Source organism: Trichoderma aggressivum, assembly GCF_033847375.1.
Source record: "Trichoderma aggressivum f. europaeum strain CBS 100526 chromosome Unknown scaffold_010, whole genome shotgun sequence".
Lineage (NCBI taxonomy): Eukaryota > Fungi > Ascomycota > Sordariomycetes > Hypocreales > Hypocreaceae > Trichoderma > Trichoderma aggressivum.
Genome location: NW_026946376.1, coordinates 707,584 through 731,756, shown reverse-complemented (window position 1 = coordinate 731,756; position 24,173 = coordinate 707,584). Strand labels below are relative to the sequence as shown.

The 24,173-nt window shown below is 52.4% G+C and overlaps 8 protein-coding genes across 8 annotated transcripts; 3 read left to right on the top strand and 5 right to left on the bottom strand.

Moving 5' to 3' along the window:
- Window positions 1-1,820: 1,820 nt before the first annotated feature.
- Triagg1_3604 (uncharacterized protein) lies at window positions 1,821-3,803 on the top strand (the record flags this gene model as incomplete). The annotated part of the gene is made up of 3 exons (XM_062897915.1): window positions 1,821-2,525; window positions 2,593-2,890; window positions 2,947-3,803. The coding sequence occupies 3 exons, from the start codon at window positions 1,821-1,823 to the stop codon at window positions 3,801-3,803; spliced, it is 1,860 nt and encodes a 619-aa protein (XP_062757593.1).
- Window positions 3,804-4,526: 723 nt separating this feature from the next.
- On the bottom strand, window positions 4,527-5,660 carry Triagg1_3603 (uncharacterized protein; the record flags this gene model as incomplete). The annotated part of the gene is made up of 1 exon (XM_062897914.1): window positions 4,527-5,660. The coding sequence occupies one exon, from the start codon at window positions 5,658-5,660 to the stop codon at window positions 4,527-4,529; it is 1,134 nt and encodes a 377-aa protein (XP_062757592.1).
- A 1,020-nt stretch (window positions 5,661-6,680) lies between these two features.
- Window positions 6,681-9,057, top strand: Triagg1_3602 (uncharacterized protein; the record flags this gene model as incomplete). The annotated part of the gene is made up of 3 exons (XM_062897913.1): window positions 6,681-6,722; window positions 6,810-7,076; window positions 7,138-9,057. 3 exons carry the CDS (start codon window positions 6,681-6,683, stop codon window positions 9,055-9,057), a joined length of 2,229 nt encoding a protein of 742 aa, XP_062757591.1.
- A 2,042-nt stretch (window positions 9,058-11,099) lies between these two features.
- On the bottom strand, window positions 11,100-11,651 carry Triagg1_3601 (uncharacterized protein; the record flags this gene model as incomplete). The annotated part of the gene is made up of 1 exon (XM_062897912.1): window positions 11,100-11,651. One exon carries the CDS (start codon window positions 11,649-11,651, stop codon window positions 11,100-11,102), a length of 552 nt encoding a protein of 183 aa, XP_062757590.1.
- A 520-nt stretch (window positions 11,652-12,171) lies between these two features.
- On the bottom strand, window positions 12,172-13,840 carry Triagg1_3600 (CAZyme family GH18; the record flags this gene model as incomplete). The annotated part of the gene is made up of 3 exons (XM_062897911.1): window positions 12,172-13,192; window positions 13,248-13,346; window positions 13,404-13,840. 3 exons carry the CDS (start codon window positions 13,838-13,840, stop codon window positions 12,172-12,174), a joined length of 1,557 nt encoding a protein of 518 aa, XP_062757589.1.
- A 912-nt stretch (window positions 13,841-14,752) lies between these two features.
- Window positions 14,753-17,341, bottom strand: Triagg1_3599 (uncharacterized protein; the record flags this gene model as incomplete). Its single annotated transcript, XM_062897910.1, has 2 exons — window positions 14,753-17,193; window positions 17,275-17,341. The coding sequence occupies 2 exons, from the start codon at window positions 17,339-17,341 to the stop codon at window positions 14,753-14,755; spliced, it is 2,508 nt and encodes an 835-aa protein (XP_062757588.1).
- Window positions 17,342-18,562: 1,221 nt separating this feature from the next.
- Triagg1_3598 (uncharacterized protein) lies at window positions 18,563-21,323 on the top strand (the record flags this gene model as incomplete). Its single annotated transcript, XM_062897907.1, has 3 exons — window positions 18,563-18,686; window positions 18,749-20,757; window positions 20,811-21,323. The coding sequence occupies 3 exons, from the start codon at window positions 18,563-18,565 to the stop codon at window positions 21,321-21,323; spliced, it is 2,646 nt and encodes an 881-aa protein (XP_062757587.1).
- A 740-nt stretch (window positions 21,324-22,063) lies between these two features.
- On the bottom strand, window positions 22,064-22,862 carry Triagg1_3597 (uncharacterized protein; the record flags this gene model as incomplete). The annotated part of the gene is made up of 3 exons (XM_062897906.1): window positions 22,064-22,105; window positions 22,183-22,426; window positions 22,516-22,862. The coding sequence occupies 3 exons, from the start codon at window positions 22,860-22,862 to the stop codon at window positions 22,064-22,066; spliced, it is 633 nt and encodes a 210-aa protein (XP_062757586.1).
- Between the last annotated feature and the right edge of the window lie 1,311 nt (window positions 22,863-24,173).

The window sequence follows — 24,173 nt, the reverse complement described above, 5'->3', positions numbered from 1 at the left end:
TGTGCTGGGTGACCCGTTGGCGGTGCTGCAACTCCTGTGTGCGCATGTAAGCTCCCACACACATGTGCGTATAATATCTCGCTGAGAGTTGCGCACACGTATCCCAACGGCCTCCCACACTGTCTGTGCCTCGTGGAGCGGGGGCCGGGCCAACTAAAATACTAAAATAGACAGGGGTACGGAGTATGTACAGTTAGTGCTCAATTCAGGAGATCAGGCAGCTCAATCAGACCGAAACAGCGCTACCGAGTTTGGCGATGCTTGTTGCGGCTGCTCAGGACTTATTCGTGCTGCAGGGAGGTGAGAGGAGATGAGACGGGATGAGATGGTGTTGAAGAGGGAGTCTCTTCTCTCCCGGCTGCGTGAGCGACATTCTGGTACTACATCTTTCACTCGTATGCCGTATCTCAAGGTTACTTCATAGACTAGGTACCTCTAGTACTAGTACCTGTGTTATGAAGATCCAAATGTAAGACAAAAAAAAAGTGCCGACTTCCATGCCAACATCGACGTCTTTCATTACACAGAGAATTAGGCGGGTGTCCGGGACAGCGCGTGCTCTGCTTCTTCCCTTTGCGCTAAACAACCGGCCGGTTGGCTGCCGCATCCACACGGCCCATTTAAGCATCACATCATTGATTGGAGAGTCCACGGTGTATGTACAGTGACTTTGTAACTGCCGGGCACGCGACAGTCCGATGGATGGGCGGGATTGAGTAAAAGTCTACAGACAGGTAGAGGGTGCTTCTTGTCAGGGATTTCGTACTCGGTTCAGGCATGGAAAAGCACTTGGCGGGTTGATAGGGAGATGCCGCCAAGCAATTCGAGACCAATACAGTACCTACCTATGGATGGCCATTGATTCGTTATGAATACCTGTACTATGTAATGGAATTGGATGGATCTTGACAACCTGAGCAGCTTGAAGGTCTGCTCAGCTTAGGTGGCGATACTTTGTATTTTAGCTCCTGCCTAAGAGTGAATAGCAGCGGCAGCAATAATCCAGCCGTCGAGCTTGGCGGGCGGAATATTGCATTGTTTTGGGGTCCATCCGTTTCAATTCTCTCGCCTGAAAAGAGATGCGGTGCGGTGCGATGCGATGCTAAAGGAAAGCTCGCTCACTGCCTTTATCCATCAGGAATGGCTTCAACTTGTACTGTACATCACTCTCAATGCTGCCTCAATGTACCCGTCCATACTTTTTTTCACAACCAGCGCCCATCTTCTCGCTCCCCTACAGGGCCTCAATTGGGCTCCAAGGTTCCTAGGTACCTTATTCTTTTTCCAGGGCCTTAAGCAACCCCCTGCCGCTCCATGGCTTCCCGAGAGGCGCTCTGGTGACCCTGAGGCTAACACCTGACACTCCACCCCCCTTGCATTGCGGGTACTTGCACTTGCAATTGCACTTGCACTTGCACTTGCACTTGTACCTGTACCTGTACTTGGGCCACCACAATGCATGCATTGATTCGATTCTGTTAGCATTGACTTCCATCCGTTCCTCGATTGGCGGGTACGGATACGCACCTCTCTCTCTCTGCTCTCTCTGCTCTTCTCCTCCTCCTCCCGCAAATCCGTTCCTCCATCTGGTCATCCGCCAGCAGCTGGCCCAATTTTCATTCTAGCTGCATCGCAGAAGCGGAGAGAGAGTCGATGACCAGGCCCAGGTCTAGCTAGAACAAGCAGCCCGGGCAGCCAACCAGATCCCGGACATGGGCATGGGCAGACAAACCCCGTCCTGGATGCCCCCTTCATTATTATTATACTACTACGAGTACAGCACTCCAACTACCACCACCACCCTGTGCTGTGACTAAATCATGTCCTCCTCTCACCCTCATTCTCACCCCGACCCTCACCCTCACCCTCATCGACGCCGCTCCTCCTCCATCGCCATTGACGCCGACGCCGCCCTCACCGAGCCCTTCCCCGACTTGTCCCCCTCCGTCGTCACATCCCCCGACTTTGGACGACAGGGCGCATCCACCAGCGCGTTCGCCCAGTCCTCGTCCTTGTCCTCGTCCTATGCCCCTGCGGCAGCCGCCTCTGCACAAGTCGCCGGCGACACCACCGAGATCGAGATGGAGCCCATTCTGGGACACAGGAGGCGGAAGAGCAGCGCCCTCAACGCTCCCCAGGCCGCACCCGCGAGGCCAGCGGCTGCCGGCGCCGGTGGCAGAAAACACCTTTCGGCGGGTTTGCCCGACCGCTCAGACTTGTTGGAGGAAGCCGGCGGGAGCAGCAGCACGTCGACCAATTCCGGAAACGACGACGAAGGCCGCGAGAGGCCCAGCTTCAGCGACGAGGATCTACACAGCGACGAGGAGACGGGACTGAGCAACAAGGAGCGTGCCCGGAGGCAGAAGAAGCGCCGGAGAATCACACAGCTGGGGCAGCGCATCGCGCGGGACAAGACGTTGTCGGCGGAAGAGCGCCAGGAAGCAGACAAGGACGTCGTTAAGAAGCTCATGGTCAATGTCGTGTTGATTCTGCTGTGGTACTTGTTTTCACTATCCATTTCACTGGTGAGTTGATTGCGCCTTCTTCTTGGCTTTGCCGTGACGGTTTCCTCTGACAGAATTGGCTTTGCAGTATAACAAGTGGATGTTTGACGAGGATCGCCTCAACTTTGCGTTCCCCCTCTTCACCACGTCAATGCACATGGTGGTGCAATTCATCCTCTCAGCCCTCGTCCTCCTCTTCGTTCCCTCATTACGACCACAGAAATCCCACACGTCCGACATGGGCAGGTCCCGCCACGAGACAGAGACGAGCTCGACCATGTCCAAGATGTTTTACCTCACAAGGGTTGGGCCTTGCGGTGCTGCCACCGGCCTCGACATTGGCTTGGGAAACACTTCGCTCAAGTTTATCAGCTTGACATTTTATAGTGAGTTTTGATCAACCATTCTAGCAACCATTCCACCCAACTGACAGCTCGTCAAGCCATGTGCAAGTCCTCCTCTCTCGCATTCGTCCTCCTATTCGCCTTCGCCTTTGGCCTCGAAAAGCCCACCTGGCGCCTCGTCGCCATCATTGCAACGATGACAATGGGCGTCATCCTCATGGTGTTTGGTGAGGTCGAGTTCAACCTCGGTGGCTTCGGTCTCGTCATCTCAGCTGCCTTTTTCTCCGGCTTCCGCTGGGGCCTCACCCAGATCCTGCTTCTCCGCAACCCGGCAACGTCAAACCCCTTTTCCAGCATCTTCTTCCTTACGCCAGTCATGTTCATCACTCTGTTCTCCATTGCAATCCCCGTTGAGGGCTTCGTTCCCCTCTGGGAAGGCTTAAAGACCCTCAGCGCCGAATGGGGCACCTTCATGACGCCCCTGTTTCTCTTGTTCCCGGGCTGCATCGCCTTTTTAATGACGGCATCCGAGTTCGCCTTGCTGCAGCGTACATCCGTCGTCACCCTCTCCATCGCCGGCATCTTCAAGGAGGTCGTCACCATCTCGGCCGCCTCCGTCGTGTTCAAGGATAAGCTCACCCTCATCAACTTCGTCGGCCTCATCACCACCATGCTGGCCATCGTCGCCTACAACTACGTCAAGATTAGCAAGATGCGCGAGGAGGCCCAGGTCCACGTCCACGTCCGCGTCACCGACGTCGACGCCGGCATGAGCACCAGCGCCAGCGACTTTGAAAACGACGACAGCGCCGAGGAGACGGCTGGCCTCCTTGCGCAGAACATGGAGAGGGGCGATGCCCTCGTCACGTCCGACGGCGACATTCAGCCCAACGCCGTGCGGTCTTCGCATCAAAGAGATGCGTCGAGAGATCGCCTGCTAAGGAGGGACGATTAAACGAGAGAAGAAAAGGGAACGCACATCGAATACACATAGATACGCAACATTGGGCGATTTCAGACCGCCACGTCATTTTATTATAAACTTTTCTTGTATATTGGGCTGTTATTTCGAGGTCTTTTTTTTCTAGGCCAACCAAGGCTTTTTTGCACACACAAACAAACAAACATATATATATATATATATATACAACTGTCGGAAAGCCTGGTATCTATCATCATTGTTAAAGCATTTGAACGGGAAGATATGGAACGGGAACTGGGGAATGCAAACTGGAGCACATAAAACTTGTTTTCTTTTTAATGGGACCAAATGTCGTTTTTATCTTAACAAGGGCAGATTTGGAGAGAAGATGTGAAGCAGGAGGAGGAAGAGATGGGATTGATAAACCAGCATGTATTGATGCACGCAAAGCATTTTAGACAGACGCCTGTTAGAGCAGACGGCGAAACAGATACCCCATGTGAAATATAAAGGTGTATACTGGACAAATCTTTTCCCAGTAGCAAAGGCCATGTGTTGTGTTTAAACTTGTTCGCCCGTATATGCATGCATCAAAGAATCTCTCTTTTAATTTCCATGTACGGGTATGCCCTGATATAGTTCCCCCCTTTCCCCAACGCCAACGCGCAGACTCAAACATAAAAAAACCATGAGAACAATTACAAATCTTGTCTTCTATGCGATCAAAAGAATCAATTCCTCCCTTTGCTCCATTCTTCAACCCAAAAGGCGTAAACCATTCTTCGTCTTCTGGCCAGCCTTGGTAACCCCAGAGCCCGATCTGGGACCAAGATTCGGCTCGTACCCTCCAGCCCCCGAATCATTTCCACGGTTCCCATTACCGCTGTTGCCGCCCTTCTTCTTGTTGCCGTGCGACTTGTTCTTGACGTTTGTCGACTTGATCTCGGTATTGGCCTTTTTGACGACCACGGGATGGCTCTGGATGTACTTGCCGTGCATCTCCTTGGCCGCCTGGAAAAAGTCGTCGGCGTCGCTGAAGCTGACGAAGCCGTATCCCTTGGACTTTGTCGTGCGCTTATCACGGATGACTCTGGCCTTTTGCACCGACTTCCACCGGGCAAACGCCTTGAGGAGAGACTCGTCCGTCGTTTCGCCCGCCAGGTTTCCCACAAAGAGGCGCAGGTGGGACGGGTCCCATTCCAGCAACGTATCGTCGGTCCACTTCTTGCCGCCGCCCTCTCGAACGACAGTCTTCTTCTTGTCCGCCTGCGCAGTCGGGTCTACGACCTCGGGCTTCGCGTACTCTTGCGCCGGGACGGGTTTGCCGTCCTTGTCGGTTTCGCGGGGTCCGTAGGCACTCTGCCATTGGGCAATCTGGGCAGCCATGTCCGGGTCGTAGTCCGGGCCAGCAGCAGCAGCAGCAGCAGCAGCAGCACCCGGCGTAGGGAAAGGGTTCTGAATACGCGGTGCGGCTTGGTACTGCTGGGCCTGGTACGGCTGGGCCTGGTATGATTGGCCCTGGTACGACGACTGCGATGGCTGCTGCGAATAGGCATGAGGGGCATAGCTTTGTGCTTGTTGTTGCTGGGGGTAGTGTTGCTGCTGATTGCCTGCTTGAGGGTACGAGTATGACGAAGCAGAGCGGTTCACGGACGAGCCCGCAGCGTGGCTAGGATAGCTCGAGTAGGACGAGCCATAGTGGGCGGCAGCTGGGTAGCCCGGGGCGGCAGCTCGCGCGGAGTTTGCATTCGAGTACGACGACGTCGACGACGATGACGACGGGACAGAAGGCTGGCCCGTCGGGTTGAAGCTCGATCTGAAGCCGGGCCTCGAGGTGCTGGCGGGCGGGCGCGCAGGGAGATTCGTGCCTGGAGGTGGTGGATGTGACATGATGAACAACTCCGTTTGGTTTCTTATGGCTGAATGGGAGTCTCGCAGCTGTGCAAAGTAATAAACGTACCTTTGAGCGTCCCTTTGGCTCAAAGTCCCCACGAATACAAGTTCTGTTCTGATTTTTTTTTTTTTTTGCGTGCGCTGCTGGTTGTGGCGCGTATCGAGATTTCGAGAAAGGTTTTTTGGTGGTTTTGGCAGATTCGAGAAGCGTGGCGGTTTGGCTATTGGGTGTTGATATCGAGAGACCAAAAATCGGCGAGGCAACGGAGGGGTCACGTGATGGGATGATTGGATGGTAGCAGATTGGTAGAGAGTCATGTGACGGTTGACGCGGTAGGTCCTAGGCAGATGTCTACAGAATATGGAGCATTTTATTGCATTTACACTAATTCATATTCATTATGACACGTAATAGAGCCATTGCGTTGAAATAGTGATGGCTTCGTTTTCTTGACGGTGACCTCACACATCGCTGGTGTACAGAGACGATCAGTGATTGGCTAATGTGTAATCTACCAGGTACGATAACGGGTCGTCTCCAAGACCCGCACTTTGAAGCATTGCGGAACGGTTGAAGAATAGAATGGATCAATGAGGCGACCATTGAGTGAAGCATTTATAATGTAAAATGAGCAATCACTCCGCTATATTTTATATTCAACTCTCTATAAATGCATCTATACTCATTCATTCATTGCAAGGCTGTGTAATGCCGCCCCACTCTCATCCCTCCAATGCTAGTCTGTGATTGGCCAATAGCCCGGCTGCAGCCTCGTCGCGACAAATTCGGGTTTCGCGCGACTCAAACGACAGCCGCATCTCACGCTCTGCATCTTTTCGCATCCCGGCCGCTGCATCTGCCTTTCCGCCTCATCTCCAGATCCATCGGCGCTCTTCACGTGCCGCGCGCATTGGATCTGCCACCGTCGTCTCGGCTAAAATCCGTGCCTCGCCGGCCGCGCATTTTGCATGCCTGAAGCTGCAAGAGTCGAGTCGCCATAGAGCCGACAGCACAGCATGGCGCAACCAAATCCCAGCCACAGCGTCCCTCAGGACCTTGTAAGTGCCCTCCAACTTAAATCCCCAATTGCAGGCATCAATCACCACCTACAAGAAACCGCTGCTGATACACAACACGATGGACAGATGCCGCATGTCCACCTCATCTCGTCGTACCGATACCCTGCGATCCCCCGGCTCGACTTCAACGAGGTGGCCAAGTGGCTCATGAATGCGCCCCAGATTGCCAGAGACCAGGCGCCCTTCTTCTGGACATATCTCGACAAGCCCGCCGACGGCACCATTCTGCTGACATGGCAGCCTCTCTCCAGGCTGGGGACCAATTTCGCGACGGATGGCTTCGTCTGGGCGCCGCCCGAGCAGATTTACAAGCATGACTTGGGCAATGGATTGGTTTGTAGCACCATTGGACCATTGATCAATGTCCCAGACAACAACTAACGCGCGATTGCAGATGCTCGAGATATACTACCTCAAGGCGGGCTATATCCCCGGCGAACAATTCACTCTCCACGCTCGACGACGATTCCGACTTGTTCCCGTCGCGGGCCACCCCAACCCCCCGCAGCCAGACCCAAACCTGTTCATTGTGCACTACGGCCCTGCCGAGATGAACGATCGCGTCCCTGTTGCCATGATCCCCTATGACGAGAGGGTCAATGCCATCATGCAACAGCGTCACTTCCTTCAGAGGGCGGGCCAGATCCGCCGAAAGGAATTCATGCTGTCCGATCGAGTCAACTGGCCCTCACTCCCGGAGCTCACTCGCCAGCAGATGGGCCCCCAGATGAACCCTCGCGGCGTGCCACAGCAGATGGCATATCCCGCCCAGCCACCGCCGCCGGGCCCGCCTCCCAAGAGGGCTCGCCATGGCCAGGCTCAGGCCCAGCAAGCAGTGCTTCCACCAGGAATCCCCCCTGTCGACGCCGCCTTTGATGACGATGAGGATATCTCGAGGGGAGACATGTTTGATCATTTGACGCCAAGGGAGATTTCAATGAGTCGATACCAGCAAAATCACGAGTGGATGGAAGAAATCCTGTCTTCTGCCTACAGAATAAGTCAGATCACACCGGCAGACCTCGGCTTGGGCCTCAAAGGCGAACTGGCATCTCTAACAGAGGGCATTTTTACTGCCCAGGGTGGCGAGGCATACAGCCAGGCCCCTGAAAAGGCATACATTGGACGCTTGGATCCTGGTCAGGCGGATGAATTCCGCAAGCGCGTCGACAAGTATGTCAGCTCTACTCAAGCCGAGATCCGGAAGATGGAAGAAGAGCACCAAAAGACAATGACTGCGTTGAGAGAGCACTCGCTGCTGAAAATAAAGGAGAAAGAGTTGAGGAATATCGTGGACGGGCATGGGTCACACGGCAAGCATCAGTCCGAGGATGAGCCCGTGGGCCGCCATGTGTCGAAACACTCCATCGAAGAAGTTGTGCAGCAGGTGGAGTCATCGACGGGCCGCAAGATAGTCAGCCTGCCGCTCTCCAAGCGCATCCAGGAGGGGGGTTATCAGGCTCCCGCTCCCGAGCCGCCGGCGCCAGGCTCAACCGCAGAACTTTCCCGGCAGCCATCTCGAGCAGGTTCTCAGGCAAGCGGTGCAATGATGGGTGAAACTGACATGGACATGGGTGATACAGCATCTGGACTACTCGATCAAATGCACACCGGATTCTCCTCCACATCGACCCCGGTCAACAACTTCCCAACGCCTCAGCCCAATCCCTCGGCCGGTCAGTCAGGCACAGCTACTCCAGCACAGGCCGCAAATACCGCCTCACCGGCTCCCGCAGCCGCAGCCGCAGCCGCAGCACCTACAGCTGCTCCCCCACAGCCTTCGGGAGACGTAGAGATGGGCGGAACTGATACTACTGCCGAGAACGAGGTACGAACTACGCCCGACCATGGCACTGGTAGTGGAGACTGGGTTGTGGTTCCCAAAGATGACGACCAGGCAACGGCTAACGATGCGGCTCAGACAACAACAACAACACAGCCTCCTGCTGATGCTGCCGCCACGACTACCGCTCCCGCTTCTGCTCCCGCTCCCACGACTGGCGCAGAGGGCGACGATGCCAAACCACAAACACCAGCGGCCGCAAAGGCGCCGTCAGCAGCGGCGACCCCTGCGGTGACAGAAGGGGGCTCTGTATCCTTTGATCAGAATGACTTTAGCTCTCTAGGCGATTTAGACACGGCGGGCGATGCCCTCGCGGGCTACGATGCCCCGGAGCTGGACGGCTCGGCAGGCGGGCTCGGCGACGACCTGGATCTGCAGATGGACATGGAGGACTCGGCTTTTGGAGATGCTTTTCACGGCGTTGACGCTTCTCATACCCCGGGGGATGGACAAAACCAGGATGGCATGTGAAATAGCTTTGTAATCCGCTTTGCTGCTTTTTTTTTTGTCTTGATAGGAAATCGGAAAGAAAAAGACAATATCTAGAATGATGGTGTCCAAGTGTTTGAGTAGAGGGATAAATTCGTTGGCGGATTTGATGCTATTGCGTTGATGAAACTGGTGGGGGAATATAATATTGATGAGAAAGATGAAACCTGATGCTTGGTAGGAGAATGAAATTGCACTTTTGATATGAAAATGGATGTTTTATTTACAGTTATCGAGTCTTCTTTTAGGGTAGGTGGGCGTTTATATCATCTTTGTCGCTATTCAAGGGAATCTGTCCCCGTCGTCTGCCAACTTGCTTGAAACACAGCTTGAAACTCGGCGCCTTTCCAAGTCCTCGTTGTATGCCTGGATCTTCGCTCTATCCTCTTGTGTAAACTTCTTGGGAATATTTTCCGCATCCGGGTGAAACGTGTCCGTCTGGATCCTTCTTCATCGATCTTTGTATATCGCGCAGAGGCATGTTATTGCGGTCTGCGATGGCTCGAGGTATAACCGGGTCCTGGATTTGGATGATTGAATACCCGGTTAGCATACTGATACATGAGAGAGTAATCGAGGACTACTTGCTGGCAGCTTGTGCGCCATATCGCCGGCGAGTCAATGCAAGTAGGTGCATTTAACAACGGCGCGGACTTGTTCAAGATTTCACGTAAGAAAGAATCACGCTTTTCAAAGGCGGGGGTGTTGATGGTATAAATCACAGCAACTGTTGTACTATCCATTCCATACAATCCGTAGCCAATTGTAACATGTCTTCATCAAGTAATGCTAAATACAAGTAATCTGTCGCTCATGTTATTGTTTGGATAGAGTAATAGATCTAAGCTTGTAAGATTGAGAATATATACTTGAGCTTCATCCAATCCGCAATTAGAAAAGAGCAGTCTTACAAGTTGACCACGAATGCTTTGCTTTTCGACATGTTATCAGAACCGAATGGCTATGAAAACTCGGCAACTGGAGAAGCTGTTCAATCTCGTCATAGGATCTATCCCCGGCTTCGATTTCCAAAGAGTTATTTTCATCTTGTCCTTTGGGCACGATGAGCATAACAGCATCGGTTGTTGCTCCGTAGCAGAGCCACAGTTCTAGCATCTCGCAGTCATGGTTGAAACCATTCCGTCCGTACGTCCAAGTATCGAATGCTGCTTCATGAGCCCTGACTCCAAAAGTATACAGGCAAAATCAACCAAACATGAACCCATCTGCAGCGCTTCTGGATAGGACTGGCGTCTTTGAGGAGCTTGTCGAGCCAAGCGCAGGCAAGAGTGTCGAGGCGGGATTCAGCTGGTTGGAAGGCTGCGAGGCGTAGAATCACCGCCGATGCCTGTCTGTCCTGCTATTATATTCTCTCTAGGATTTTTGCGTAGAGATCGACGATGTCGGTTGGTGTGGCTTTGATTCTGTCTTGAAATGTGTCGGGATCAACACCATCTGTGTAAGCCTCGAGCATCTCCTTGATTACAAGGCGAGCCCACAAGAATTCCGTGTTCCTGGTCACATATGATTGTACTGAGTTCAACATAGCGGTCGGGAATTGCCTCGGGATGATTCTTGAAGTTTGAAAAAGCAAATTGAAGTATATCCCTCTTTGTATGGGAATGCAGCAACATCTTATTCTCTGGGGGAAATCAATCATCCAAGGCTGGTATCCCTCTGGATGACAACATGATCTTGGTGTTGCTGGCTTCGTCTTGACACCAATCCATCAAATCATGCGTTAATTGACCAATGTCGTAGTTGTTCTGTGTCTTGCCGCGTTCCGCCTCCGAATAATTCGATCGGTACTCGTCGAGCCCATCAATGAACAGGCAGAAGCAATACTTATCAGCCAAGTTGGACTTGTTCGAGAAAATGTATTTTATGGCGTCCTGGACAGCTTCATATGGGAGTGGAATAGACGCTGGTGGACTGGACTCTCCAGGTAGGACTTCATTCACTAGAGCCGGACGCTCGCGAAGAATCTGGAACGAAAGAGACCTGTATAAACTCTCCTCGGAAGATCATGCGCCGCTGCCTTGTGTCACAGAGAAGAAGAAGATTGCTCGTATCAGACTCTTGCCCGTCTTTGAAGCCCATTGTTCGAGGTCTTCCAAGACGACCGAGTTGCTCATGAGATGTTTCATAAGCGTTGACTTTCCACAAGCAGGCTTCCCCAATATGAGGAATGCCCCAGACGGTCCCTGTAGGAGAGATCGAAAGTTATCCGAGGCTTCTACATGATGTTTGAGCATATCTGGATCGCATTCATCATAAACCAATCTTTCCTTGTCGTTTAGATTATCGGGGTATTCGTGGCCGTAATCAGAACCCTGAGTCATCCAACCGAAAGTTCCAGGGTCTGATTTGGCTATTGCGTTGGCTTTCAAGTCCTTTTCTTGGAGATCTTTTGTCAATCTTGACGGAATAATAGAAAGCTTCCGTTCCGAGGTGAAGACTTGAGATGCCTGCTCATAGAAACTGGCTTCAGTGACGGTAGCCGATCTCATCTGTTTACCGAGGATGCCTGTTTCAATGAGAGATATAATCTTGCCCACAGCGCCAATAATATCCATGTTTGCAAGATGAGTCTCAATAGAGGCTCTTTATTGATGTGTGAAATACATCAATGTCGGTATATGGAAAGGTTCTTTGTAGGAAAAAAAGAGACGAGGTTGACCTTGTCTGGTACCAAGGCATAATGCTGAGTGAGACTCACAACATGATTGAGAATACCAATAGAAGCGGGCAGAGATTAGGTCGCATAAAAGATACTCGGCCGAAATAGATGAGCGTTTAAGTGATTCTCTAATAAATAATAGAGGTGATTGATCAGACAGGGTTTGTATAAGTAAGAAGTGAATTATTAAATTTACATAAATAACAAGTGAATTGTGAAAAAAAAAAAAAACGGCGTCTCAATTCCTTCTTCTATCAAAGTCGACGAACCCTAGGCAGACAGCCGATAATAATTTAACCAAAACAAAACTACCCATCCATCAAATATCCTAAACGCCATCCATGCGATGAAATTCTCATGACCATGTCATTGAATTTACATCAAATCAACCTGCCGCCCCAAATCACACCAAAAAATCACCCCGACACATTCTGAATATTGGCATACCGACTCTCCGGATAGCTCAGCATATTTCTGGAATAATCGAGATGACCCATCTCTCTACCCAGCGTCCTAATCAGACTCTCTTCTCCAGCACGATCACCCGAAGCTTCCCAAAAGACGGCGCCGCCAAGGCCCCTGCTCTGGAGATACCCTGCCTTGAGTCTCGCCGTCTCGACGTTATCAAAGGAAACCAGTTCCCGTGTCGAAGGATCGTAAGAGTACGCAGAGAGGGTATATCGGTTGACGTGGACAATCGCACCAGGTCGAGGAAGGTCGCGGTAGAGATAAACTCCCGGCTCAATAGTGCCCGGCCCGATGCCATCGTAGGGCTTACCGAGACCGTCAGTGTTCTCAAACGAGCGGCCATAGAGGGGAAGACCGAGAACAATCTTGTTAGGGTCGATGCCTCGTCTAAGATAGGCATCCACTGCTTGGTTGGTGTTGAACTTTGTGCTGTTGGGGTTGTGCTGGTCAGAATAGACGTTGGACTGTTGCCCAGACACAGTGTCCCAGCTACCAGCATAGTCATATGCCATCAGATGCCAGGTATCGATATACTGATCCATCGCCTCCATCTCCAGAACATTGTAGTGCTCAGGCCCGGCAGATGTGGCCACGGTGAGGAGGTAGCGATAGCGCTGGCCGTGGCGGGCTGCGTAGTTGTCCAAGGCTGCTCGAACCTCTCGAAGCAGATAGACAAAGTTCCGTGCGTCCTCTGGCGTCGCCGGGTATTCATAGTCAATGTCAATACCATCAAATCCCCAGTCGGCGAGCAGCTTAACCGCAGTCTCGGCGAAGCGGCGTCGACCATCAGCAGAACCAATGGCGGGCGCAAACTGTCCTTCTTGCGACGCGGTCCAGCCACCGACGGATAGCAGGGTCTTCATGTGGCGATTCTTGCTCTTGAGCAAAAAGACTTGCTCGACTGCGCCGTGGACGGTGTCACGCTTGCCTAGAAGTTTCTGCTCGTCGGCCCAGGGATCAAACGAGATACTTCAATGGTTGTTAGTGTTTGACTTTCTGGATGGGATTTTGAGTCGAAACTTACACAGATCCATCTGGTGCGATTCCGGCAAACGCGTAGAGCAAGTGCGTAATCTCATTTGTGGGGAGATACTGAGGCAGAAAGCCTGCGTTATAGATGCTCCTAGTATTATGAGCATCCATCTGACATGAATCCAACAAAGTGTCTGTGATGACTTACCAGTCGGTGAAGTAGACGACATTCTTTCTCCTTGAGGAATCGGAATATCCCTTCCTAGAGCTGTGTCCATCGTCCTTATTAGTGGCATTGTCGAGCCCGGGAAAGTTGGGGTTAGGACGCAGCGGTGATGCTGGAGAAGGAGACCAAGCAGAAGACTCAAAGTCTGCTGGTGCAGGACTAGGCTCGTTCGGTAGTGATGGAGAAACAGATATCCCAGGCGCCTCTACACCGAATGTCTCTAGCTCTGTGGGATCTATGGGTTCTAGTTCGATCGGTGGAAGATCAAACGGCAAGTCATCAGTCGGGATAATCGACGCTGGTTCGGTAAGTGGTGACGGATGTGCTGTCGGATCGTCACATCTCGGTTTGAGAGCAGCTGGAGTGGCCACGGCGACTCTGGCCACAACGGGCAGCACGACGCAAAGGAGCTTGAACATTGCGAGAGGTTTGAAGGAACGTATGCGGATGCTCAGTAAGACAAAGAATGCAGAGGGAAATAATTTGGCTGCCCATCGCTTCTTATATGAACGAAAACCTTGAAAAGTAAGTACAAGCCCCGTGGCAGGGCAAACCTAAGACAGTGTATCATCCATATTGGAAGGACGCGGATTTGCTTTCCAGTGAATCGCCACAGAGTCGAGGCCGCATCGAAGGTTTCGTCCAGATGGAAACATTTGAATCATACTTTGAGGAATGTGAGAGAGAAAACAAAAAGGTTGGGACCATGCCGATGCGTGGCTCTTAACAAAGTTCAAACTACCCACATGATGTGTAGAGTCAGAGTTACTAGAGAGCCACGCAGCCAAGGTGGAACAAACTCAAGCTCCGATAAGCAAAAGATTCGATTCCGCCCTTTGCTTCAGATGCCGTAAACAACTGATAAGTCTCGGATGATACGTGAATGGCGATGGCGCTTCCCGCTTGAGACTGCGATTCGCAACGAATGCAGAACTGCCATCAGCTTCCAGCCACTGGCTATCATTTTCAGGAACGCGCTGCTTCCGGGTTGAGGCTGAAGCTCAAGTAAGACATTTTACATAAGCCATAGAGGCAAAGCCAGGAATGGAATATTCCATAGCCCCTGGTGGGAATGTGGCGACACGCACTGGGATTTTGAGACAGAGAGACGTGAAGGGAGATCACTGGAAGATGGGGCCAACAAACCGTAAACATCCGCGCTCTGAGTGCTGTAGTGTGAGGGGATGATTCGCGTTTCCGTGCACGCGGCGCCATAACGAGGAATTCCACAGCCAGGCGCCTCAGACAATAGTTCCGGTAGCATAGCCAGCTTCATGTGCTCTGGGAGAGTCGTTCTATTCTCGTGTGTTTCTTGAAATATCGCATCCGGGCTATCGATTACCGCCAGCACCTGGAATTTCCTGCTCCTCCTCTTCTCCTTGCTCTTCATCCACGACGACCGCGTCCCCAACCTGTATTGTGGGTCTTATGCCATCCGATTCCTCGTCTTGCTCCAGCGGCTCATGCTGCATGTGTGTACCGAAATAGACTTTGCCGTTCAGCCTCCTTGTTTTTGCCAGCGTGACAAACGGCTCTTGTCTTCTCTCCCCAGTCGTCTGATCAACGCATACCATTTGGCATCTCTGACAGGCCCCCAGGAGTTTGAAGCTGTGGTTTCCAATGCTAATTCTCCTCCACATATCTTCTGAATAGGCCGTGTGACCATGATGACCTGGAGATGCCTCAACGATGATATTCGCTCGAAACACTGATTCATCCACGGCAGACTCTCCAGTCTCCATAATAGTCTTGTTCAGCATCTCTACACTAGAGGTCGATATCATGAGAATGGGACTCTCGTTGGAGAGGAGAATCTTGCCTGGTTGACTTTGCTGCTGTTCAGAGTCTGAATCGGGGGGAGATGGAACACCAGGGAACGGAGAAGGCTGCCCACTCTGAGTTTTTTCTGTCCGCTGGTGTTTCTGCACCCGAGCCTTTGAGAGCCTGCTACTAGCTCCGCGGCCTCCTGCTGGAAACCTCGCCAGCACACATGGAATTCCCAGTGAATTAGAAAAGAAGTCATTGATTTCTTCTGAAAGATATGATTGTGCGGAAATATTCTCCCCGCACACTCTAGAGCTTGTTTGTCGGAAATCAGTGTCGAGCAGAGAGGGGTTGTTGGATAGCGGTATGTCCACTTGCGTTGGCTGCCCTTTCGGCGTGCTTCCGCGGTATTTCACACGTAGCACGTTGTCATTGAATAGTAGCAAAGGTTGTAACAAGGCCATTCGTGGATAGCGTTTCTGACTGAGAGCCTGACCGGATCCTCGGTGGACCAAACACCATTCGCGATCCCAAGCAAGGCCCTCTGGCCGTACTTCCCAGCGAACCCCGGGTGGGACGGTATAGCCACTGCAGCTCTTGATCGGATACACCGTGATAGTCTTGACTCGAATATTTGTCGTACCGCCAACGGTTCCCGTCATAGCACTGACCGGGCTTGGTGCTTTGATGTAGTCTTCGACGAAAAACTCTTGTACGAAAGCTAGGAAGCGAGCAACGTCTGACTTGGTATTCATGGCTCCCAGACTAGCACGTATGATTCCGGTGGGCTTGTTGGTGAAACGGCCACTGTCTTCGCCACATCGAATTCCAGAAGAGAGGTTCCGCTTCATTTCCCACGGCTGCAAGTCGAGAGCGGATGCTAAGCCTGCGGGGCTGCACACACCTCCGGTTCTGACATGCATCTTCTTCAAGATTGCCAACTTCTCAAACTCGGCGAGGCCAAGCCATAAACCCCGACTATCCCTAATATTGAAGGAAACGACTGGGCCAGTCTCGATAGGTACCACTTCATCTGGTATTTCTGAATAAATGTGACAGACGGGGTTTCCATTTGCGTGTCGTAAACTGTGCAAGCCACGACATAGCTCGCGACTGAGGTATGCCGTGTGAGCACTAATTTGATCCATGGAGCCGAAAAGCCGTTGATGAGTTGATATTGCTATATCAGCGGCAATGATACTGTGAAACGGAAGTGTCCCGTCTTCCAGGCGTTCGTGAAGAGAGTAAGACTTTGGGGAGTGCCACTGTTCGTCTCCACAGAGCACCATGTCTACCGTGCCGCCGCCAAAATATTTTCGATGGTTGAATACATCTTCTGCAGAGCGACGAACTAGTAGAACGCCCAGGTCAGGGAATCCAAAGATCTTGTACAGGCTTAACACCACAAAATCAGCAGCGAATTGAGGGTCAGAAAGGTTGAGCTGTGAAGTGGCACTGAGTGAAGCCGCGTCCAAGAGCGTCAATGTCCGAGACGAAGATTGAGCTTCCCTCTTCTTCAGCTCCTTGGCCCATGATATGGGATATCGCCTCCCATCCATGTGAGACTGAACCGAGTAGGCGAATAATCTAGCAGGAGTACCGGAAGCTGTTGGCTTAAACGGATCATCCCCGTCTACCCAAGATCGAACTCCGGTGTTGTCGAGACAGACGCTTTGCTGTGCTTCTTCTCTTGCCCCTATCACACTCGTGTGGCAAGCTTGGTGATGGGCAAAGACATAGCCTTCAGGTAAGGATCTCATGCCCTCAACCACTAGCTTCACGCCAGCAGTCGCATTCGCCACAAAGACCAAGTCATACTGATCAGGGTCGGCTCTGAAGAAATCCAACAGACGGACTCGGACTTGGTCTATCCGGGATGAAGAGCGCTGGGATGGCGATGATGCGGAATGGGGGTTCCCATACAGCACCGATGTCATGTCCTTGGCAAAAGCATCCATAAGAGACTTGGAAGTGAGTGTGGACCCAGCATGATCCAAGTATACGGAATCTGTATGGAGAGTCCCCATGTTAGATTAGAGTAGATTAAGAGAGTCCATAATATCATGACACAGAATCCAGATACACTTACCCTGCAGCATTGGGTATTCCTCATCGCGGAAGTCTTCGACCGCGTTGTTGTATTGCAACCGCTCCATCTCGACGGCTCTGCTCTGCTCTGCTCTGCTGTGTCAGCCCGTTTGGCAACGGATTCCCAATGCAGGATAGAGCGGGTTCAACTGCGGCATCCTCTGGGCACGCGAGCGATTGTTCGATTCGAGACGGTGAGGCAAGAGAGAAGGAGAAGGGCGAGCCAGATATAAGATAAATCGGCAGGCTGGAGAAATGCAGGCTAGTAAGCAAAGATGACGCCTCTTGAAGCCGGGAAGCCAGAACAGAGTTGGGCACATGTACATGGACAGGCACAATCGCGGTCGGAGATCGCCACTCTCCAGCCGTGGTGGAGCACAGGCCGTGGTTGGTTGATTAGATAAGGAGCAGAGTGGCCACACGTGTGGGCGGAGAGGTACAGTGCCGGCTGCGGCGAGTGGCTACTGTGGTTACCGTGCACAGCGCATGAGCGTTAGGTGTCTTTAGTGGACTAGTAGTGCCGGAACATACCCCGTACTCCCAACCGATACGCATTGGGGGCCGAGGATATGCGCTGCCGCACAGTGCGCATCCCCCCAAACCCACTCCCACTCCCACTCCCCCACAAGTGCGCGTGTCGCGGCCGTCTTCGGCTCCACCCTCTGGATGCTTCAGCCTCTGCCAACTTGAACCTCTACATCTCACATCTCACTGCCAAAGGCGCATCAAACACGTCGCGCAATCCGCCAGAGCCGCGCCTTATCAATTCAGTTCGTCGTCCCTTTCTTGCCTTGATCCTTGATCCTCGATCCTTAATCCTCAATCTCCTTTTCACTCGTTCATTCATTCATTCTTCATTTCTCCTCTCCGTTCCTTTTCTTCTCCTCTGCCGCTGCTGCATTGTCCTTCCTCCCTACCCCCTTGACCAAGCTTTCGGCAATCGGCCGGCATTTCTCTGCCTCTTTTCTTCTCTGTCCTCTCCTCTCCTCTCCTCTCTCTCTCGTCCTCCTGCCTACCTGCCGAGCCTCTACTTGTCCCATCATTTGGCATCAGCTCTTTTGCTATCCATGTCTTTTCTTTCTTTCTTTTCCCCTTAAATTTTCTCTCTTCTTGTCTACTACTTGTGCGATCTTGCGTCAGAATGTCTTCTCTAACGGCCATTTTACCGCCACGCTGTAGGGCGCTCTTGCAATTGAATCCTCCATAGGAACCACCATTGCCTCTGATGCTCGACGACATCTAATTGACCATCAATCTGAGACCAATTCCCCGATCTAGCGCCAGGCACAATGGATTCCTACTCATCCTATCGGGATGGCGCGGCTCGATCGCCGAATGAGAGAACATGGAGCCGAGACGATTCCAGAACTAGGGAGGAGAGAGGCGATGGATTCTACCGTGCGAGGTCTCCGGGTTCGTCTTGCCGAGCGATCCCCTTGAAGATTTGATCCCTTGCTGACTATTGATGTTCATAGGCAATGAGCGCCGAGATCGCCGACGATCTCGCTCCCCACCTCCCGTTGACCGGTACGAGCCACGTCCACGCCGAGATGGTCGAGATGGTCGGGATGGCCGAGATGGCCGAGACGACCGAGACCGAGATGACCGGCGTCGCATCACCTCACCACCGGCAAATATCGATCGCTACGTGCCTGGGCAAGACGGTGGGTCGCCCAACGTGGCCGTCAACCCTCTGGCAGATCCAGCCAAGCTCCCTTACCAAGTCGGATTCTCCTATTTTGGCGAATGGTGGAGAATGAACGAAAAGATCAAGGATGACAAGGATCGTGCCCGGACTGGACGAAGACGAGAGCCTGAAAGGGCCAGAGGCGCCCGAGAGTCTCAAGAGGACCGGGAAAAAGAAAAGGCCAAGATCCAAGTGGCATACGATGCATACAAGGAAGAGCTTCAAGCCAAGATGGCTAGGGCCTTTGTTTCGGAGCACAAGAAGGAGCAGTGGTTCAAGGAGCGGTACGTTCCTGAAATCAGAGACGAGTTCAAGGCAAAGCTCCAAGATTTCCGACGCGCAGCTTACAGCCAGTGGGAGCAGGACATGGAATCGGGCAGCTTTGACGAGTTTTCTCTTGAAGGAATCCCCAAAAGCGAGAGCAACGGAGCCGGCGGCGTAGTCGAGAAAGAGGAGGGCGAGGCGACAGCCGCCAACGAAATCCTGGGCGTTGGCGATTTGGTCCCCGTCAATGGAGCCGACATCCGCGATGAGAATCAATTCCAGCCCACTCTGCTCATCAAGACTATTGCTCCTCATGTGAGCCGCCAAAACCTGGAGGCCTTTTGCAAGGAGAATCTGGGAGAGGAAGAGGGCGGCTTCAAGTGGCTGTCCCTTTCCGATCCAAATCCCAGCAAGAGGTATCACCGTATAGGCTGGGTGATGCTTCATCCCTCTTCGGAAAGCGCGCCGCCAATGGATCGGGCGGATCCCAAGGACGAAGATGGTGACGAGCCGATCAAATCGCCGCCCCCTCTGGTTTCCGCTGCGGAAAAGGCCCTCGAGGCCGTCAATGGCAAAACCGTCAAGGATGAGGCGCGAGGTGACTTTGTTTGCCACGTTGGAGTTCACAACCCGCCGCTCCACCCACGGAAGAAGGCTCTGTGGGACTTGTTCTCTGCGCCGGAGCGAATTGAAAAGGATCTTCGCCTTGTTCAAAGACTGGTCAACAAATATGAAGAAGAGTACGGCTCTGACTTCCAGGCCATCTTGAAGGTTGAAGAAAAAGTGGAGGATCTCAAAAACGCTGGTCGTCTGCAGCCTGCTATCCCCCCTACGCCAACAAAGAAGACCAAGACTCGGGAGCCCGGCATGGACGAGGCAATGGACGAGGATGAGGAAGGTATTCCCGAGGAAGAGGAAGAAGAGGAGGGGGCTGTGGAAGACGAAGAAGTTGATGACGAAGACATGCTCGTGAAGAAGAAGCAGCTTGACCTGTTGATTGAGTATCTCCGCAGAGTCTTCCACTTCTGTTTCTTTTGCGTATTTGAGAGTGACTCTGTGCACGAGCTTACACGCAAGTGTGCAGGAGGGCATCTCCGCCGCCCTCAAAGCACTCTGTCATCGTCCGCAAGGGCTGTTGCCAGGGCCAGCGCCAATGGAGAGCCGTTTCCCGATAAGAAGCGCAGCGATGCCGAGAATGATGTCGACGGAGAGCTTGCCGAAGGGGACAAGAAGTTCCGTAATACGTCTTCTAAAACCGAGCAACAGCTGCTTCGTGCCTACAACTGGGTCAAGACTTTTGAGGATAAGCTAATGCAAATCCTCGAGCCCAGCACTGTTGACATTCGCAAGCTTGGCGGTAAGCCCGTCGAGGATGCCCTCGACGAGGAGTTGAGCAAATATGTCAAGCAGGAGGATGAGCACAAATGGAGATGCAAAGTTCCAGAATGCACAAAGCTCTTCAAAGAAGATCACTTTTGGAAGAAGCACGTGGAGAAGAGACATACCGAGTGGCTTGACGGTTTGAAGCAGGAGGTAACGTTGAAACACCTCTCCCGTCCTTTCGAATTTACTAACACAGGCTTTAGTTTGAACTCATCAATGCCTACGTGTCTGATCCAGCACACATTGCCCCCTCGCGAACCGACGCAAATTCCAACGGTCACTTCCCGCCTACCAACGGCCAGTCGGCATCGGGTACTCCTCGTGGCTTCAACTTGCAAAACTTTTCCATCAATGGCGTCATGGGCATGCCTGGATTCCCCATGGGCCCCGGAAACTTCCCCTCGTTGTTTGCCGGCATGCAGGCTAATGGCTGGAACGCCATGGGCGATGACCGCTCAGGCGGTCCCATCCGTCGGGGCGGAATGTCGGGCGGACGAGGCGGCTACCGTTCCGGACCCTACGAACGCCGTGGAGGCGGCGGTCGCTGGGATGGCGGAGGTGGTCGCAATCGCAACGGCGGATCCCGATGGGGAGACGGCGCCGGTGGAGCAGCTGCTGGTCCACGGGAAGCTGTGCAGGGCCGCAGCTTGAAGAGCTATGAAGATCTCGATCAAGTATCTGGAAACGGAAGCGGAGGCGGCGAGCTCAACTACTAGTCCTACCTATACAACCAGGTGGAAAAAAGGGGGGAACACGACCACAGATACGTGTCTCGACTGCGTCTAGACGATGGAGTTGCTTTCTTGTCATTGGCCTCTGTTACTCGAAGCTTCTCAGGGGCAGATTGCTACAGGCCCGTTCTCCGTGCTGGAGACTTTGCCTTATTCACTATTTATTATTTTCGGCTCGCGACAGATGCGCGTGTAAGTTTGTACATTAGGCTCAGGGTAGTTTACACGATAGCAAATGCTTTTTTCTTGAGTTGTATTTGGTATTAATTTGATATGTATTGTCCCGAGATAAGGAGAATTGAAGTGCATGGAGGAGGCATTGTAGTGTTCCCCCTGTTGCTGTCATTTGCACACTTGTAGCGCAGCCGGCCAGTCTCAAATTATATCCAACGGAGCAGTACAAAAGACTCGGCTGTTGACATTTGTAAGAGGTTTAGCATGATGCCAATGGTCGAGAATCCACCCAACGTAGACTTCATATTCTGACCCTTGTGTCCAAGGTGTACTGAAACCGGATTATATCTCACCAAATTCCGACGTTGAAAAGCCCGTTCGGAGCACGGACTGGACTCTGCGTGATTTCATGGTCTCATAAGTGGCTGCTGATGGCCTTCATTAGGTGTTACGCGCGTCTTTGATATAGCAACATGGTGCAAGTTTATCACCGCACACTGAGAGTGCGGGAGTGATGCAGGAGAGAAGAAACAGATGAAAATTGATGCTTCTCAAGGTGCCTTTTCGAACAATTCGAGAATCGGTTTCGCAGCCTTCAACGGAGAATCAGCACACAGCACCATGGCAGTACAATAATAACAAGGAATTGCCAATGGCATGGAAAACATACATCGATAAACTTTTCCAAATCTTGGTCAAGATTGGCCAAGTCATCCTTTCTCCGCTTGTTATCGTTGATGAGCTTCTGCTTGCGCTTGAGGAGCTCCTGGCGGCGCTGCTCCAGGATCTCGCGCTCCTCGCGCTCGTGCTCGATGCGCGCAAACATGCGTTCGTCGTCGTTGGAGTCTACATATTCGGGACGTAGAGCGAGGAATTCTTCGACGGGGATGAGAGGCAGCTGCTGGTATTTGTGACTATGTGAAAAGTAACACGTACAAATCAGCCATTGACACGTGAAAAAAAAAAAAAAACACAAGAGGTCCCTCGAGAAGTAGAGACTCACTCGTATGACTCGCAGCCGGTAATCTCGCCCTGGAGATGGCGCTGCTCATAGTAGAGATTCTGCAGCTGCAGATGCAAGCGATCAACCTCCTGGCGGGCCTCGGCGGTCTGGGCCTTTGTGTCGCGGGCGGACAGGCAGGCGTTGCGGTGCAGGCCGCGCAGGTGGGAGATGTTTGTGAAGAGCTGCTTCTGCTGCTTGGCGATCTCGGCCTGGACGTCGGCGGTGGCGCGGCCGTCGCTGGCGGTGTCGGCGAGCTGGAGGAGGGCGTGGGCTTGGTCGCGGGCTTGGTCGGAGATTTGGAGGACGGCGGCGAGGGAAGGGTCTGTGATGGACTTTTCAATGGCCATTGTTGGTGTTTTTGATAGTTGAGAGTTGAGGAGGGGGATCGGAGAGGATGGGATGGTTGATGATGGGATGGTGGTGGTGGTTGATGAAGGAATGACAAACTGCAAAACAGCAAGGCTGACGGGAATTGGGGACTAGCGGTTGGTTGGTGTTTTTTGCTTTGCGCTGGAGGTTCACTGTTGTTTAGCGCAAGGCTGCGCAGGGATAGCGCTTGTTACAGCGAGTGACAGTGCTGTACTCGTACGTGCACCTGTGTATGATATTACAAGTACCTACAATACCATTATAATACTTACATGTGATTTACACGTATCAATTGGTTAGCAAACGAAACAACAAGGTAGAGTTGGAATTAGAATTGATTCACAACCTGGCGACGTAATTGCACGGGCCACAGCATCCCGAGCGCCGCCAGTGCAAAAGATGCACCAGACACAAATGAGATGAGATGAATGGCCACGCACGTGTACCTTAGTAGGTAGGAGGTACATAATGCAGCACCGGGAGCCGGAAAGGCGGGAAATTAGCAAGTGGTGGTTTACAGTAAAAGGAGAGTGTGGAGGAAAAGACGCAGCCCGTTGTCGAATCAATTGAGCGTCTGCCGTCCCGGTCCTTGTACGTGCAGATGTCACTTGATGCCGTTTTGGCGCTCAGCTGGGATTCCGTCCATATATTTCCCATTGGTATTGACCCTGGTTGCCTAGGAGGGCAATGATCCCTGAATGGAGGTGGCAACTCAGTTGGAACTTTGCAGTGCATTGACTTACTGCAGGTACCTGGGACGAGATGACGATTCGCCAGTGCAGTTGCGGTAATTCTGGTTACGGTTGATACGAGTGTAGACGAAGGAGGTTGAGCTGCTGATCTCAATTCTCTTGCCACCTTGTCATCTATTTTTGCCAATGTTCAATCCATTATAGGGACCATTAGCAGTTGGCATGTGAACAAACCCCCCAGAGCACCTGGATGGGCTGCCGTACTTGTACGTACCAGGGATCCCCGAGGCCTGTCCTGTCCATCCGTCTCACTGGCCACAAAGAACCTGGCCCATGGCGAAAAATACTCCGATCTGCGGAAACAAACCAATCGAGGCCGTTTGTCTTGAGAAAATACTGGAGCATGGCTTTGCCCGCACATTCTTTGCAGAAACACACAGTTCGGGCTTGTCCGTCACTAAAAGGCTCTCTGACAGTCTTTGGCCCGATTTGTCTCACCCGCGGCTGTGCTGCGGTGCTAAAACGTACAAGTACAAAGCTACCAGCCTCCCGACTTCCATCTTACCTGTACCTGCTGTACTGTTTCGCCGGTTTTGT